The 19,556-nt window shown below is 36.6% G+C and overlaps 1 protein-coding gene across 2 annotated transcripts in view; it reads left to right on the top strand.

Moving 5' to 3' along the window:
- tnr (tenascin R (restrictin, janusin)) overlaps window positions 1-19,556 on the top strand; it is a 213,418-nt gene that overhangs the window by 127,623 nt on the left and 66,239 nt on the right. For both annotated transcript variants that reach the window (XM_044134450.1, XM_044134451.1), the window contains exons 3-7: window positions 9,529-9,643; window positions 11,672-11,882; window positions 12,016-12,116; window positions 12,978-13,140; window positions 13,775-14,251. In XM_044134450.1, the coding sequence (XP_043990385.1) occupies window positions 9,529-9,643; window positions 11,672-11,882; window positions 12,016-12,116; window positions 12,978-13,140; window positions 13,775-14,251 (1,067 nt within the window). The remainder of the gene's footprint in view (window positions 1-9,528; window positions 9,644-11,671; window positions 11,883-12,015; window positions 12,117-12,977; window positions 13,141-13,774; window positions 14,252-19,556) is intronic.

The following is a 19,556-nucleotide window of genomic DNA, read 5'->3' as shown; positions in this document are numbered from 1 at the left end:
CAGTTTCTCCAAAATCAGAGCTGCTTTAGTTCAAAAGTACTGATGCCTTTTACCTTCACTCTTTACATTTATAGCCATCCTATTTTGGATTCTTTCTTTTATTTTTTTTCTTTTATTAAGCCAATCTCAAGCCCTTTTTCATAATTGTTCTTGATGAAATTTGTTCAGCTATGTTTTAGTTTGCTCTTCCTTTTTCCATTTGTTTCTTCACCAATTTTATTGCTTTTAAGATCACTTGGGGACAATCAATACTTGAGTTATTTATGTTTTCTTTAATTTCTTGTGCACATTTGAGCATCCAATCTGTTATCTGTTTTTTATATACTTTATTTTCAGTGATGACTGGATGGTGGCATCATCAGTCATTACCTTTACCCTAAACCTAACCATTACCACTACATTCCTTTAACCTAAACTCAGTTCACGTCTTAGTCCTAATCATAGCCACTAATCCAAACAACAGTTCTTCTTCTTCTGGGTTTTGGGTCCCATGAGTAGCAGTGGGTCTCTACAATATAAGTAATTGTTGGGACTGAACAGGCATGAAACAAGATCGTAATTGGAATTCAGCGTTATATTCCTGGCAACACATACAGCTCTGTTAGCCCAGAAGGGATTATTCTGACTATGAAATGAGCATTTTGCTTGTTTCCTATTCTAAAATCGATACAACTGGATTGAAGATGCTCAAAGGCCTGGCCAAAAAGAAGAAACCTGGAAGAAAGAAAAAACTCACTAAGAGAAACACTGCATTGTAAAGCATTGTTATTGACTCAAATGATGGCATAACCAAAAAAAAAGTTTTAGTAAAAAAGTGAATGAATGTAGATGGAACAGATGGATGCACCTTTGCCGGATCATTAACACTGAGGGCACCACATGGCATCACACACTTGCAGTCTGGCAAAAGTCTGCTGACACAGACTGCTGATTATAGCTGAGTTAACTGGACCTTTCCAAAATCAGTCTGATCTCCAGTAACTTTTATAAGAAGATGTTAAATATGCCCACAACATGAATCTAATTGCTGTAATAAAAGTAACAGTGCTCTTTTATATCACCAATCAACTGATCATACACTTAACCGATTGATTCTTTCTTTTTCTTTCTTAAATATAACTGTTTTGCTGGTTTTGCAGAGGATATATATTTATCTTGGACTATTATCTGTCTATATGAGCTTCTAGGTAGGATTTCTTCTTTTCGTCCATTTTCCACAATAGTAGTCACTAAATACTGGACAATAAATGCAAATATCACCATATTCAAATTTCAGTTTTATCTAACAGGTTACTTCAGATCTTCTCATTTGTGTTTGTTTCCATTTTCATAAGTAAATGGATCAGAAAGTGTGGTGTGAAATGGTGTGTGGTTGTCAGTGATATTAGCTTTTGCCTCATGATGTTAAACTGAATCCATTTTTGGTCCTTTCTTTGTGCAGAAATAGCCCAAAGATGGAGGGAAACAAAGACTTATACAGCACCCAGGTTGAGGGAGCAGCCAATGAACAGAGCCCAATGGTCCTGAAAGACAAGGCAATTTGGCCAGAGTGATGAGAATAATGAGAAAGGCATCGTAATGTTGCCAGAGTCCAATTTACAAGGTGCAGAGGGTAGAAAGAGATTGAGAGAAAGAAACTGAGATGCGGGGATGGAGAAGGAATAAAGGAGCATGTGTGATGTGAATGAGAGAGAGTGTGAGCAATCACCCCTGCTAGAAGGCTTGGTATTGGTTTTACGTTCATGCTGAGGTGGCTGCTCATTAACCTGTGCAAATGAAGGTTAGGGCTTTTCCTTCATAGGGCAAGGAAGAAGGGGATAACAAGGCCTCTGCCGAAGAAAGAAAAGGGATACTGTAACTAGATGTGGAAAAGACAAAAAACATTTTTTCCACCCTCCATAGTGGATGACTCTAAGCTTAAAAATCAGCGTCTCTGAGTGAACAGATTTACTGTGCAAAGTGACAAAAAGACTTTAGAGACGGGGCTCAAGAAAATCCTCTGTCAAAGAAAGAAAATGAAAACCTTGTCAAAAAGATAAAAAGAGATGGTGAAAATGACTAGAACAGATAATGAAAAATGAGAGTGGCAAATAGAAAAAAGGGACAAGACCAGGATGGACCAAAGGTGATTTTTCGGAGAAAGGTGACTAAAATCCAGAGAAAGCAAAAGTGCGAGTTCTGCAGAAAATCCTCCTCCTCTTTGCCGAGTGCAAAGCTGCTGGGGAGAGACAACATTTCAGCAGATGGAGGTTTTGTGCCCTCTGGTAACCATCCAGGCCTGGAATCGACATCAGCCTGCAGCATCTTAAACCACAAGCAGCACTTGATGCCGTCTTTTGCGCTGACTGCTCATGATCGCGGTGCCTCTCTCAGCAGCTGCATCTCAGCAGCTGGGGATATACTTGCAGCGACACCACTGCAGCAGGACCTTAGTGGAGCTTGCCTCATGAGCACTTTCGCTGTCCTAATCGTGAGTCTCGTAAAAGGATAGTGACAGTCAATTGCTCCCGAGGCTGATTTATCCATTCTCGCAGAGTCCCAAGAGGGACCCAAGTAGGAGAAAGACCATGTACACAGATTGAGACATATGTCTACTGGGCAGACAGCAAACACTTAATCAGAAGGCAGCAGTCTTAAAAAGCCTTGCAGCCATGGAATGAAAGCAGCACAATGTAAGAATGAGAGTTAATGAAGCATCCCAGTGTGTTTCTCTTCTGTAATCCAACTGGGATGTTAATCTCCTGTGAGCCCGACACTGACTAAACAAAGATACACACACCTACGCAGGAAAAGACTATGATCAAGAGGTGTGTGCATGTGTGTGTGTGTGGGGAGAAGAGATGAATTCAGGGTCTGCCTTTGTTTATACAGCCAAAAAAAGAGAAAGAAATGTTGAAATTCTCATGCCATTTTCTCTTCTATTGTACAATACTTAGTGTTAACAGGTGAACTGAATAACACTTACCTGGCCCTCATGGCACCTGTTAGTGGGAGTGAACATTGTGTCCACGCCATAAAGTTGATGTGCTAGATAAAGAGAAAATGAGCCAGGATAAAAAATTGAGTAAGTTTGACGAATGCAACTATATCAGTGCAGCGTTAGCTGGGGATTTTTTTTCCATCTCCAGTGGTCAGTATTTAACAAAGGTGGTGTAAGGAAGGAACGGTGGTGTATTGACGTTGGATGGGATTAGGTCTACAGAGATGCGGATCAGTCAGTCTGCATCTCAGATGCCCTCAGATGCCCATACTGAGTGCTGTCTATTCCTCAAAATGGCAATGAAACTATCTTCCACCAATATAGATTTGGCTCATGAATGTTTTGAGGAACTGAACAAATTCTCCAAGTTTTGAAGAATTTGCTATATCTCAAATAAATCAAACATCTAAGGGTTCTACTGGCCACTTCTATTTAATTAGGCTAAACGTTTAATTCCATTTTTGATATACATTTCATAACAAAAGTAACAGAAACTTTTCCGTACTTGCTTTACTTGTACTTTACGTGATTTTATTTTCATTTACACAAAGCTGTTAATTAAGACAAGAGAATGTTGGATGGTTTCTCTAGACATGCGTCTGTGAAACATAATACTGAGATGCATTGAGATTCTACAGTTTGCTCATTAATTCATACATCGTCCAGTGATCTGAGTGAGGCTCTGAAGACAGAACAAAGAAACAACTTTTTCCCTTTTCTGCAATTCTCTCTTGTCTAAATAAATCTTTCTACCCTCATCTCTATGTACTTCATGTGCACCTTTGCATAGCATCCTCTGATTTCTCAAGGGACTAAAACTGTTGTTCCGGTTGCCATGCAACTGTGAAGCTCTTGAAGGAAACAGGCAAAGCAAATCTCAAGAAACACAATCAAATGTGTTGATCCGAACATCTCCAAAAGAGTAACAAGTCCTAAATTCAGCTGCAAAACTTGAATAGGGATGATGTGACAACATTTTTTATTGAATTTTGAATGCATGGCCTTTCGAGACAGAAAGGCATACACTTTCAAAAGCTTTGATCTTGTTAAAAAAATTTAAATTCTACATTTGTGATATTTCTTTTGCAAATGCTAAGTATATCATTGAACTTATAACAAAACACTAGTACGTCTTATGGACTCACTACTAAGAATTTTCATCATCTCTGTTTCAATTTGCTAGGAAAAGAGCACCACTCCTTGAACATTAGAAAATGTGAAAAGCGAATATAATTTGGAAAGTCAAAAAGTTGTTCCACAAATAAAAACTTTAAATAAGGTTAACAGAAAGCCAGCTGCTGCTCAGACTTCAGTGACTAGTGACAAGTGTTCAGATTACGATTGAGTGTGCCATCTACATTTTTGCTATTTAGATTTTTGTCATAATTTACATTTAATAAAATTATGTCTCATAATGACTAATCCTATAAAATTATGGGGCTACTCAGTGGTGCGGTAGGTAGCACTGATGCCTTGCTGCAAGAAAGTCCTGGGATCAATTCCCGGCTCGGGGTCTTTCTGCATAGTATTTCATATTATTCTTTTTACCATGATTACTTTCAGCTACATCGTTTACTAAATATTATAAACATAAATACATAATTTTCAGAAATATCCATGGTTTATGCAGAAATTATTAATTCATGTGGAACTTTGAAGGCTCAGATAATTTAGGAATGTGAATCAAAATGGTAGATTGGCTAATACCTCGCTGTTTGTCTCATTGGGGATAGTTTGTGGGCTGTGGCTGGTATATAAAAGGTGTAGAAGCATCATGGTGTGACTGTTACATTATGCAAATCTAACCTAGCATGAATAACAAAACCAAGTCTGTATTTAATAAATGACTCGCAAATACATCTGTGAGTCCCATGAGACTGAAATGAGGCATACAAATTTTACAATGTGGCAAAATAGAAACTTATTGTTATTCATTGCATTCAAAATTTCAATAAAAAATGAGAACGTTAGCATGTAGTAATATTGCCAGTTAAAATTTGCATAAATGAAGCTCTTCAAACAACATGCTTGTAAGTGTGGACTTATTAGAAACTTCAGTGCTGTGTGATATATTCTGCAAGCTTGACTGAACAGTTAACAATGTGTCTAAATGTGATGATTATAAAAGGAAACATAAGGCACGGCTGATGCTTGACTGAACACGGGCATCAAATTGGTGATCTAAGCAAAGTCACCAGATGGGAGGATCTTGCTGGCTGCTTAAGTTTTTGTCTTTAAAAGATGGTCAGTAATAGATGGAGAAGCATATAAAAAAAATTTCCCTCAATTGTGATTAAACCATGTTTATGTTTAAGAAACTCAACAGTGATATAAATGGTGTGATCAATTCTCATGTCGTGTTACCTTCTTTTTGTCCCACATCAAATTTTTAATTTTTCCAAATAAAGTAATGAATAGTTCTTTTGTTCTTGCCTTTGGCTGTATGAATCTCTTTCCAGACGATAGCAACTCAAATTTGCCATGAAGTGTCGTGGAGGATGCATTTCGCCTTTTGTGTGAAATGTAGTAATTTGGTACTTTGTTACTAATAATTTTGTCGGTCACCTTTTCTATTTGTTTCATTCTCTTTTGATTGGTTGTTACGCTAAGTGATAGGACAACTTATATCGTCACTACGGTTATTTGGGATTCACCATTTATTTTCGTTTTTCTGCTCTGCTGTCTATAATGAACAACTGATGTCTTTTTAGTTTACTTTTTTTTTTCTGTGTACCTGGTGACAGAAAATTGGATTACTGTCACTTTGTAATTGCACTCTGAGATATAATTCTTTATTCATATCTCCTCTCTTGCCCCTTAATCACATTAAAGATGAAAGATTTTGCCATACCAAGACAGCTCAGGGATAAATTTAATTTAAGACAGAAGAATAAGGAAAAAAGACAAGATCAAAGTTTTTCTACCTGACTTTTAAGCCTTTGGGTTTTTTGTGATTCATTATACAGTCTGGGTTATTTTTTAAAGGAGGTTCTTTAATGCAGGCAGAATAATTTTCACCTTCCTTTGTGACATTACAGAGAAGCACTGATGGTTTTTGTTCTAATATGAACAAGCAGTTTTATTTTATCCTTGGAGGGAGGCAAAGCCATTCAGTTTCTCCCAAGAAATCTCTTGCGATTGATGTGACAGTAAACTTTCAACAGGATCTTGAATACCCTGACTTTATATCTCCCCAGGTAATAAAAATGTAGTTGTGAATAAACTAAAGGAGCCATCAGTATCTTCTGTAAGCCTTCTTTTTGTTCTTTCGTACTTAAAAATGAAAATAAAAACACTGATCACCTCCAGTTTTGACGAACAGCACGGTCATACACATCAAATGCCTTCATTCATATAGTTATTTTTCCATTTAGTTATTTCCCATATCTCAAGCATTTCAAAATATATTTTTAAATATAAAACAAAATGACATCATAGGGCTTTGAGGCTGTGCAGACCGGAGCATTTGGCTTTATGCTGGCTTATGTTCTTTTCTGAGGGCGTGTGCACTTACTGCTGCAAAACGTAAATATTCAGAGCCAGCTTTTTATGCCTGTAGCATGTTGATTCTCTTGAGCTGAAAAGATTGGGTCTCTTCCTAATTGAGCCTCCATGAAAAACCTCAACTAGCTGTTAGCGATAATGCTTGTGGGCATCAGCCTCTTCCATTATCCAGTTTGATGAGCTTGTGACTTTCAACCTCTTTTAAACTTTTTAGCACTGCCTTTGCAAAACAATTTTTAAGCTGAAAATTAATTTTAGGGTTTTTTCTTTCTTTGGTCTGATTTTATTTTCTTTGCTTGGTTATTTATTAACATTTTTATAAATGAAAAAAAACTATTTGTTGTGTGATGATGTCTCTGTTAATAAATGACCAGTTTGAATTTTAGTCGGATATTAGATCACCTATTAGAATAACCAAGTAATCAAAACATACCAAAACAGGTATGTGAAAGCAAAAGTTGCTGATGAATCAGCTTTCACTTGCTGCTTGTGTCAGCCTTTTTGATAATATGAGTGATGGGAAAATACAGGTTACTGGGCTGCATAAAACAACTATAAAAAAAATTATAGTTTCAGGTTTTTGTATCAGTAGATAGAATCTTTCACCTGTAAAACAACAGCTGGGAGAAGAAAATAGATTACACTATCTTGACTGTTATTTTTATTGTTTACATTTGTATCCAATTTTGCTTGTTTGTGTATGAAAGCATGAATTTTCTTGAATAAAATGTGAGAAAATATCTCAGACAGTTATTATAAAATTTAGAGCAACTAATGATGAGATTTGTTTTCAAATGAATAGATGCATTAATGTAGTCTGACTTTGTTTTTTTAATAATTAAAAAATATATATAATTCAGTCATAACGACAAGTATTGTGAAAATTTGGCCTGCCTTTATGTTTATTTGGGACTTCATTATCTTGTCACGTGAAGTTGCCCACTTTGTCATGGATGGATGGATAAATGAAAGATTACGTCACAAGATGTTCATTCATCTTAACAATCAAAAGAGAAGAACAATAAAATGACATAATTCACAAGTGTCAAACACATTATTGCACTTCATCTTAAAATTCTCTTTTTTATTATACGTCTCACAGAAAATTTATGATGAACCATTTATCATCCCAGCCTCTCCCAAAGACTGTCTAAAGTAGCTTTTCTGTTAACAGGATGGTCTTGCCCACCTCATCCCATCATTTACATCCCCCATGTTTTGCTTGGTGAATTTGGCAGATAAATGACTCTTGTGGTGTCAGATCACAGTTCCATGCTTGAGGAGTAGTGAAACATTGTCCATCTCCTGGGTACAGACGATTGGGTGGAAGTCCTTTTTAGCAAGGCTAAAGTCATTTGTAAAACCAGCGGCGTGATAACATATCATCTAGATCAGTTATATGCAATTACTTCATTGTTTGTTTGTTTTTGCTTGTTTTTATGGAACAAAATATTTAATATTGAGAAAAAAAAAAAGAAATAACAGTAACGTGTCCCTATGCTGAAATGTAAAGCATGTAGATAGGAAAGCTGAGGCATTAAGTATGCAATAATGACAAAGAAATTCTTTGAATGAGACAATCTTATAAGGATACCTGGCTCTAGCACTGTAAACCTGGCTGTTTGTGTATTATGTATTATGTGCAAATACACTGAAGCCTGAGCCTGTAAGGTGGGATAAGATGCCTTCCATCTTGCTCTCACAAAAGGCTCCAGCTGAGAGAAGCAGACTGCTTTACCAACATGAGATGCACTGTTGAGATAATAAAAAAGGTTTTTAGGATTCAAATCACAGATACTCATATCCACCATTCACACACAAACATGGTTACTCTGAAGGGAACTGGGAATGAAATTACTTCAAATCTCATTCAAAAACAGTATCAAATGTCTTCAATATAAATATTCTGTTTAGTTTGATTGATGCTTTTATACTTTAGCGACACAAACCAATCAACTCAAAATGATCACCTTTGAAGTTGTATTCCTGATGGAGGCCCTGAACAAGTTTCGTGTTTCTTATTTGCATGTATCTCACAACACCTATTAAAACCAAAGTTGATGTCTAATTTGGAGCTTCAGATTTGGCCATGAAATTACCCAGTTTAGGCTTAAGGTAGTTTCAAAACTACCTTAAGTGCAGTTAAGATGTACATTGATGCATATTTGACACATACTAAAGACACCTGGTTTTGAATTTGTAGCTGTATTTCAAATAAAACTATTTCAAGTTTTATTTGACATACTGTATTAATGACTGAAAACAGATTTGCGTAAGAACCTGTTCTAATCCAATTACAGACACCCTGTTAACAATAGCAATATCAGTACAATTATAAATGTATCTGAGACTAGAAAATCTCTGTAGTTACTACTTTGTCCAGTTATGCCAATGTACATCATACCTACATTTATGGATATTGTATATGTTTTATTCAAATAAGTGAGCTCTTACACCCACATTTCACAATCTCTTGACACTTCTTCAGATTCTACTTAAATGTATTTGTGAAATGTTGATTCCAAAGTTTTCTCTTTGGAATCAAGAGAAAAACTTGATTCCAAAGTTTTTGGAATCAAGTTTTGATTGTCACATTTGTTTTTTTAAATGTGACGACTCAGTAGACTTGTCAAACTTGGTGTGAAATATTATACAGTCCCAAACTGACAAAAATTTAGGGAAAAGCTGTGATATTTTTGTTTTTAACTGCTAAAAAGCAGCTGCTAAAAGCTAGTTATTTCTATCAAGTATAAGATTATGGTCAAACAGATAATTTTTTTAATTCTTCATATTTTTTGATAAGTAGCCCAATCAAATGTAATAGTGCCTTGCAGAACTGGCTTATTGTGGATCTATAATAGAGTGGGGGACACCAATGAATGAAGTTACTTAAGTTACTCTGCGCTTGCACAAAGTTATGAATTTATGTTTCAGTAACAAGTGTATTTATGTGCAGACACATAAAGGCCATTGTACTAATTACTTTCTTTGGAAATGTCATTGAAAATAACGGTTTTTATTTTTTCTCTTCCTCTACTGAATAGGTGTGAGTGGAGGACAGTGGTGACGTGTGTTGCAAGGATGCCAGAATCAAAGCATCTTCATTGGACCACAGAGCTCACAACAATGTTGGCTCTTGCTCTCCTTTTTGCACTACAGGTAAAATTGACTCAGCAGTGTGATAGTTATTATTATTTTTTTTTTTGTATCTAATCTTTTTTAAGCCAAGATCAAATTTATTGTTGGCTTACAAATTATGACTTTTGACAGCATGTATATTTGTTTTCTTTTTTGTTGCACTTTTGAAAAGCAGACATTTCTCAGTTCTGAGACATTTCTCAGAATTTAGCAGTTGGTTTTAACACCATTATATCTGGATAATATGTACCAAATTTAGAGCAACATTTGCGTTCACCCAAATGTCTGCATTTTTTGTGAAGTGTAAACCACATTCCACATTTATTGTTACAACCAGGCTACATAAAAGGGTTCTGTGTTAAATTGGTCTGTGTGCAGCCCAGATCTGTCAAAATTGTTAGATACAGTCCTTAAAGGTGCTGCTAAAATGGTTTGCATGCACTTACTGAGAAAATTTCTACATGTTTCCACAATTGATGGTGTAAATAAGTCAATGGGATTCAAAAACCACATTACTGCTCTATGGTTATAAAGCTAGAATTCAAGCACCATGTGTCAAGTAAGAACATCTTTTAGTGCAGATGATGTTTCATATGAATTTACTTTTATAAAGGCAAACTAAATATGTGCTTGGCAACTGCATCGCATCTGTTAGAAGTGGGAGAAGTTCGCAAGTAAATTGTTAGGATTGCTCTTTGGTTAGCAATACATTTTCAGCTTCAAATGCACTTCAGTTTGAAAAGACATGAAAGGGTTTATGTTTTGTTCATTTGGACCACAAATAATAAAATATCCTTTCATTCATAGGTGAATGAAAAAAACTTTTGATTCAAGCTTCAAAGCTTTCAAATGGCTATCATTCTGAAATCAAACTGCAACGACATGTGGAGTTATTCAAATATATTCATAAATGTCATTGTTGTTATCTAGTGCTGCATGTTGGTGTACTGAATATTCTCAGCTCTCTGACAGAAAAAAATTGAGCAGTTCTTCAATTTTTATATATATATATTTTATTCCTGGTCTATCAATACAGGGTCGCCAGCCCAATTAAGGTGTTTAAAGCCCAGTTGTCAGTGTTTTCTGCAATATGTCACTTCCCAGCCTCCATGAGACACTGATAGAGCTCTCAGAGACAAGTGGGGGTCCAAGTTTTTAATACTGGCCTAAACAGATAGGTGAGAAGCACCCAAGGGACCATAATAACTCTGGAGAAACAGCTGAGATCCACAGCTTAGGTGGAAGAATCTGATGACAGACCTGTTAGTCATGCAGTCCAGAAATATGGCCTTTTTGTAAGAATGTCATGGAGAGAACCAATTGTTGTTGCCATCTTTCATTTATCATAAAAGCTCTGTTATCAAACAAGTGGAATTTGTTTTTGATAAGGTGCAACCAAAACACATTATCAACAGGCTTAAGCTGAGTATGGGGGTTTAGCATCTGGCACACTGTAAAAAAAGAAAACAAACAAACTCTAATTTAGGGTAAAATATTGGCAGCTATGGTTGCTAGACTTTTACAGTAAAAATCTTTCGCCCACAGCTGTCAATATTTTACCCTAAATTAGAATGAATGAATGAATTAATGAACATTAACAGTACATTTTTCAGAGTTTAAATAGTTTTTAATGCAACTTAAATTAAATTGCAACATAGAAAGGTTAAATAGGATACTGGGGTACTTTTGCAGATATATATATGATTACTTCTATATGATGGGATCTTGCTTCTTATGTATTACATTTTACTTTGGCAGTCAGAAAACCTAGCTGTTAAACACAGAACTGTCACCACTGCTTTTTGGAGATTGCTGTTTCTCTATCTGAAAATTGTTTTGTCAGTGTTAGAGCCAGTAAACACCATTTTTCAGATCTTGCATTTTATTGTTGCCTTGTTTGTTATACCCCTGGGCTCTTTTCTTTGTCGTTACTCCATCATTTTATAAATGCACTGTCATATGAAGGACAAAAAAAGAGAGAACATACCTGAATCCCCTGAGTCCTCAAAACGTGTAATGTTTTTTGTTTCATGTTGTCTCTCGCTCCAGGGTGCTGCACAGGCTGCTCCATCAGGAGACAACAAGCTGGTTCGAACCACCAGAGTGAGAAGGCAGATCCCAGAGGGGGATCAGTTTCCCTCTGCTTCCTCAGTCAACCAGACGCTACGAGAGCAGCCTCTTGTCTTTAACCATGTGTACAACATTAACGTGCCAATGGAGTCTCTGTGCTCCGTTGACCTGGATGCATCTGTGGCCCCAGGTGACCATCTCACCCCCTGATCAGCTGAATGTTGCGAAGACTCAATTTGGAGAAATTGTCGAGACATTTTAGAAGCATGTCCAGCATCATGTTTTATTTAAAACTTTTGAGACATGTTCTTTGAATTGTATAGATTCTCACGCTGAGTTGGGATCCAGACCTCCAGTTGAGGGTCCAGGGGAGCCATCCGGGCCAACAGAATACACAGAGCAGACGCTTGATGCAGAGAGTCAGGTGGCTTTTCTGAACATTATTGTGCACTATAACTTCCAGTAATTTCACATGATGACATAAGGTATTTAGACACTAGTGTTGTTTTTACCCAATATATAATAATTATTAAATTGAACAGCAAAGGCTTTTTTAGCCTTTGCTGTTCAATTGGGTCCAGTGCAGGGAGTCTATTTGGATTTCTCATGTCTGTTTGCGCTTATTACACAACAAAAACAAAATGTTTATTACTGACAGAAATTCAAACAATCTTTATAAAATTATAATGATAAAACAGCCTCTTGTCTGGAACCTGGGCGGTTTGAACAATCAGTATTCGGCCTTAGCTTGCATTTCAGTTACAGATATCTTCTGCCACTTTCTCTCCTGACCTGTCCCCTCTTCTTGCCCTAAGTGGAATTAACAAAATGCACCTGCATAGCATTTTTTGATTAGTCTGCATTGCTTTATGTATATTTTGCACATTGTCTGAGAGTGTTGCTGGTGGGGAGAAACCTTACAGTAAGCTAAAACTAAAAAATAAATAAATTGTAAATTGTAAAACTGTATGTGGACTGTTGCATATAAAATTCACTCGCAGTAAACATTGTGCTAGTATCAGTATTTAACCAATGAAAGCAAGGCAGTTGCAAGCCTTTGACTTTATGCATATGTTTGATGGGTAAGATAAGACTCAAGAAATAGCAGCAGCTGCATCAGAGGGCCCAAATTTTCAGGTATACTGATCATAATCTTATACTTAACGAAGGGTCTAAAACCTCAATTCTTCAAACATGAACAAACTCAAGAGGACATTTGAAATGGAGGATTTTATTGCCTTGTGAATGCTGTGAAATTCAAGCCAAACTGTTGCTCCTTGCTTAGGTGACTTTCACGCACCGCATCAACATACCAAAAGCAGCATGCAGTTGTCCAGCAATAACCACAATCCAGCAACTGGCCACCAGAGTGGAGATGCTGGAGAGAGAGGTGTCCATGCTCAGAGCTCAGTGTGGATCTGGATGCTGTGGGGAAGGTTCTGCCATGGGTGAGTTCTGTCATTTCCTGACAACAACGCATCCAAAAAAAGATACATTTTTTAGTGTTCTTTATGTAGAAAGAGAGAAAAATTGAACAGATTAACAAAAACAAACAAACATGAAATCAACAAGTATGCCAAGCAGAAAACATGACGCAGACAACACAATATTAATGTTTAGATTGGCATTTTCTTTTCACCTGCTCTGTGGAGAAAGTGTATAGAGAAATCTGATAATTCTGCCACCGTGTCATGAGAAGACCAGCGTGGAGAAAGACACAGAATAAATGATGGTTAAAGTATCTGCTCCACTGACACCATCACCCATTTCAAATACTCTCTGACAACGCTCCATCTCCATGGTGAGAAAAAGATTTTCTCTAGCAGTCATGATCAGAATCAGAAAGAGGATGACACACGCAGCCGAGGAGGATGGTTGCTGGAATAATCTAATTTAAGCAACTGTATATTTATGTGTTCTGTCAACTGTTTTCTAGTCTGTGTTTGCAATTGTCATAAACACAAAGTCTTTGACTTTGGAATGAATTTAACAAATTTTATTCCACAGATAATGTTTTCTTGCTTGAGAAGGTATCAACTGGAACCATTTTGTAAAGCAGACTATGTCAACTCTTTGTCTTAGGTCGTCTGGACTTTGTCCCAGGTTGCAGCGGCCATGGGAGCTTCAGCTTTGATCTGTGTGGCTGCATCTGCGAGGAAGGCTGGGGCGGCAAAAACTGCTCAGAGCCTCGTTGCCCCAATGACTGCTCTGGTCAGGGGGTGTGCATTGATGGGGAGTGCGTGTGTGATCGGGACTTTGGAGGCGACAACTGTTCAGAGCCACGATGCCCCTCAGACTGCTCAGGCAGAGGCCTGTGTATTGATGGGGAATGCATGTGCGAGGAGTCCTTCACAGGCGAAGACTGCATGGTTGGACGGTGTCTCAACGACTGCTCAGATCAGGGGTTGTGTGTCAATGGGACCTGCCAGTGCCGTCCCGGCTATGTGGGAGAAGACTGTTCATTGGTCTACTGCGCCAACAACTGTAGCAAGAAGGGAGTCTGCAAGGAGGGTTTCTGTGTCTGCCAGGATGGCTTTGCTGGAGATGATTGTAACTCTGGTAAGCTAACATTTTTTTATTTTTTATTTTTTTACCCTAAGTAGTATATTGGCATATGTGATTTAACCATGTGAAGCAAAAACTTTCCTCAAAAGAGTTCTTCATTAATAAAGATCTGAAAGATTAAATGCTTGAGGACAAAAACACTATTTAAAAAAAAAAACACAAAAGCTTACATCACACAAGAGCTGCGGGAAAGAAGATATCTGTGTTTCTGACCTTTTTATTTTATTGCTTTAACTATGATCTTCTGACACTGTGATAACAGGGCATGGTTGTAATCCTGAGAGCTGTGTATGTGAAAAGTGGATGCAAAGTGCAACAGACTCACTCATGGTTTTTTGTTGCATTTATTCCTTTCAGTATCATCATTTGAAGCTTCTGACAAAAATCTCAGCACTCTGATTATATAAATGCTAGATTTGTTGTTGAATGCTTTACAGATGATTATTTGTAAAAATTATTGAAAAGACAAAAATTTCTTTACAGGAACAAAAAACACTTCAGTGGTTGTTGGAGTGCCCAAACCGTTTCAGTATAAGCCCTAATTCTAAAAATGTGTTACATGCAAAGTATTAAGACTTTATATGCTTAACTATACCAAGTTTTAACATTCTTTACTGACGTGGCTTAATTAATCATTTCATTCTAGCCAATATAATTGGCTAGAAAACCAGTAGATATCATACAAGTGTGGGTGACTAAGAAAAAGGAAACCTAAATCGAAAAGACTCACAATTTAAAGAGATTAATTTATCATAAAAAAAAATGTTTTGAATTGATACCATGTGCATCGATCTGGAGAGTAGTCAAGAATTGTTTTTAAAGATCTGAGTCCATGGGCCATGCGTTTTAGTCTTGAATTGATCAGAGTCTTCAGTGTTTAGCTCACCAAAAAGAAGAGAAATATCTGAATAAAGCAGCTGTTCTCTTTTAAGTGAGCTCTCACTTTTAGCCTCACTAGTTCTGCACAAAGTAAAATCTATTGAGATTATGTTGCACTAGAAAAATAGCAGTTTCAATGACCTTGAATGAATGAATGCATTTTGCCTTTTCTCTGTTGTTGATTATTTAAATTTACAGTGTAGGTAGAATTTTATTTCTTAAACTCAAATCTTTTTTGTGACTATGATAAGAGATTTGAAGATCTTAGCATGCCTACAGTTTAAAAAAAAAAAAAAAATTTCCATCAACATCTATTGAATTAATTTCTCAGAAAAAAAACAAAAAAAAACTACTATGTTTTGTGTTTAACACAGATTCCACAAGCTTGAGGTGGGAAGATTACAGACTTCAGCTCCACCATTGTTAGCATATATGTAGGGCTGTGAAATAAACCTTTTTGTGCTGCAAATGCAAGTAGTGGGCGTGCTGGACAGCAGAAGGTCTAACGATGTTCATTTGTCAAAAGTCACATTCATCTGGGGAGCCAACTGTCACATTAACTGCAGCTGAGACAGTTTCTGAGCTGTGCTTGCCTTTGTTCAAAGCCAGGCCTCAGTGCCAAAATATCACATCCTCCTCTGCCATTTGAGTTACCTGTCAACACAATGATGGATGGGGACAGATAGGGGAGCAAGCAATAAAAAAAAATCAGGAAGGGAAAATGGTATTTCTAAGGCTGATTCATCCATTCCATTTCCCCTTGTTTAATATATATACCAAGTGAGAGGAACAGATTGCTTTTTTTTCTTCTTGTAATTAGCCACTGCTTGTAGGGTTGAGTTTGTTGAATACAAAACGTGGCAGTTCAATAACCAGAGGAGCACAGGGTGACGGGCTTAAGTGTTTTATGTTATCAGGAACCGAAGAAAAACGGCAGGCATTTTTTCTTCAATTATGGTGGCCTATATTCTCTGAGTATGTGAAATAACAGAGACTGTTGAATTTAAATTGGATCTTTTTAGTCATGGGGTCAGAAACTGCACATATTATTTTTATGTGAAAATTATGTGTACCTATTCTTCTGTAATAGTTTTATTTATCTATTTTTTTAATCATAAGCCCTCATCACACTTGTAAATACCTATTAAAAAAATAAGCCTTGCTTGTTTGTGTTTCTCTATAAAAAATGAAAACAGAGAAAGAAATGAGTTGTGCTCAAGCTAATTATTTTGAGTAAACATGAGGGAGAAATGATTTGAGAGAGAAGTTATTGATTTATTTACTAATGGGATCAGCACACAATACATGCCACAGATTAAAAATCTAGCATTTTATTGGTTGAAATAATAAAACAATGTCTATAGCTGCTTTTGTTCTACTTAGCTAAAAATAGTAAATAGTAATGTAAGTAGACTTTAACAGGCACGTCATGCAGTAAATCTCATGCAAAGAATGACTACAATCATAGCATATTATGAAACAAAGAGGGGGAGGGGAAGCTCCTCCAATCCAAAGACAATTAGTGCAAAGGGGTGTGAAACCAGATTTAAGTGAAATGTATATAGAAAAATTAAAGAAATTAGAAAAAAGCAAATTGGAGATTGCAGAGTGTGGAATTTGAAAAAATGAAACTATTAATCAGAGCAGAGAAATGTATTTCCAATTCTCCCTTAGCTCTGTATCTCTTTTTTTGGAAAAGCCAGAAAACATTTCAGCAGAGCGTAAAAACATTTTTTGCAAATCTGAGGAAATTATTTCAAGTTTTACCATTTCCATCAACTTGAACGTGATACTTCAAAATGTGCATAAACCACGTTTATAGAAACATAAAAATTTTATTAAACCACACAGCTCTGTTTTTCAAGCCTGGGAGAAAGGATATAAACACTAGCGCATTTCAGCTGACAACAAAACACTTATACAAAAGACACAAAAGACTTATATAGCACATACAGCGGTCAAACCAGAAGACATTATTAGCTTATCTTCTAATAACGAAGTGGGCAGAGCCCCGCTCGGGTTGCCAGTGCCTGTCAATTGAGTTTTTTTAAAAAGCTCATTTTCATGACACTGTCTAAACATGAACTTATTGCCAAAAAAAGTGTTTTGTTTTTTTTTGTTTGTTTGTTTTAGGGCTTTGTTTCAGTAGTAAAGACCTGAATAGAAACACAAAAACTTGAAAGGCTCCTTCTGAATGAAATATATTTAATTTAGATTATATAAAAAATAAATGATAGACCGGGAAATTACAAAAGAAAAAAGAAACTTGGCAAACAGTACAAAATGTTTTGTATAATTTTGTCTTATTCTTATTTCTATTTATTTATATTTTACACTGTCATTATTATTAATATTATTATTATTTTTTTTTTACTTTTTTACTGTAGGATGTTATGATATCTGGTCTTTAAACCATATTTTATTATCTTGAGCCAGTAAAGGAGGCCATGCAACATCAGACCTCTCCCCTGGATTTGCTTCTTTTATAACTGTGTGTGTCTCTCTATGCTCATAAACTGTAGGCTTAACCTGCTGTTCTCTTTAATCAGTAAGGAGAGGTTGAGAAGAGGGAAGGATGTGAATGCTACTGGGGCAGGAAAGAGATGAGCTGAGAGCCGGGGCTAATTTGTGTATTCGCAGATGGCAGCATACTAAATGAAGCAAAAATGTAAGAGTATCATCTAAGATGTTTCGAGACATGAAAATATTAATATATCATATCAACGAAGACAGATTTTTTGGGGGGATTTAATCAGAGTGTGAAGGCAGAATTAAGCAGCAAAAAAAATAAATAAAAAATTACATATGAGCTGACATTTATGCAGACAACCCATCTGAGAACCTATTATTCACCGGTCATTTTATTAGATTCACCTTGATAGAGTTGGAGCCACATTTTGCCTGCAAGTCCCATGATGCAAATCTCCTGTTCCACAACAATCCCACTGGATTTTGGTCCGGCAACTGTGTGGAGGTCTTTGAAATCATTATTGTTATTGTTTACTGTTCAGCAAACACATTTGAGATTACAAAGAAGACACACTGCATGTGTTTATTAATTTATTTACTCTACAGTAAATAAATTACTGTAGAGTAAACAGTAATTTTACTCTACAGTACAGTATCCCACAATGCAATACAAATTTTGTCACAGATAGATTTTTGACTCAAGCTTTGTGCATTGGCCTGGTAGGTGTGTTGCATCAGCATCAGATTGCATTCACACCCAATACTAACTGATCCAGAGTTTGTTTGCAACTGTCCCAAGACTGGTCCGAGGAGGTGGTATGGGAATTCCCATCTTGGTGTGATTGTTCTGTTCACATGTACAAAAACGCACCAAGGTTGGAATGAAGCAGAATTAGTTTAAAGCAGACTAAACGTGTTACTTATGATAACACCTTGAATGTATTTGGTTTGGACTAAAACTATACCTTCTGTCAGAATGATCTCTAAACCCTTAAAAGGTTCCTGCTGTTGTGATAAACACTAATAGTTTTTGTGTAGCAATCTAACAAAACTGACATTCATGTATTGATTCTGAAATGAATCTCAGTTTTAATAGTATTTAGTTAAAATACCTTTTGTTAAGTCATACTGTTTTTTGATCTCCAAGCACTGTCTATACTTGGACTGGCGATGGTGGCTCAGAAAGTTGGAGTTTGTCCTGTAATTTGTGAGTTGCTGGTTCCAGTCCCCGCTCTGTTTGTCTCGGTCGTTGTGTCCTTGAGAAAGACAATTCACTCACGGTGGCTGCTGGTGGTGGTCAGCAGCCACCACCAGCGCTGATGACTGGGCAGCCTTGCTTCTGTCAAACTGCCCCAAACCAGCTGTGGCGACAATCCAAAAGCTTACCACCGTCATGTGAATATGAATGAAAGAATATAGTGTGAAGCGCTTCGTAGTCCTCTGACTTGTTAAAATACAAGTCATTTTACAGGATTGCATGACTATCCTTAATCATCAGAACCTTATGTTCATTTTGATACCGAATCTTATTCTATCAAGACATTAGCTTCACCTACCTGTATATTGTTGGCGTGAAAGACTTACTGCCCATTGAGTTGTGACAGGGTCAAGTCCCTGCAGAGTGGTGGGGACAATAGCTGCTGATTTCTTTTTTCTGCAGCGAAAGTTTAACCTCATCCACTCCATTTTCTCAGGACTGGACAAGAGCCAAAATTATGATGGTCAAAAGAATGGCTGTAGTTCCAGGCTTGATTCTTATCCCAATTTTCTTTTCCTTCTTGGCTTCTGCTTGTGTTAACATCATTTGTGCTGCTTAACTAAAAAAGAAGTCTTTTAAATGTTTCATGCAATAAAGGTGTTGCTGTAACTAGGGATTAGTGATTTTAAGCAACAACACTATGTATAAAAATCCTTTTTATTTTGGATGGCAGTGCATTTTACAATGCATTCA

Source organism: Gambusia affinis, linkage group LG12 (assembly GCF_019740435.1).
Source record: "Gambusia affinis linkage group LG12, SWU_Gaff_1.0, whole genome shotgun sequence".
NCBI lineage: Eukaryota > Metazoa > Chordata > Actinopteri > Cyprinodontiformes > Poeciliidae > Gambusia > Gambusia affinis.
The sequence above is the reverse complement of the archived record's forward strand: the minus strand, read 5'-3'. Positions and strand labels throughout refer to the sequence as shown.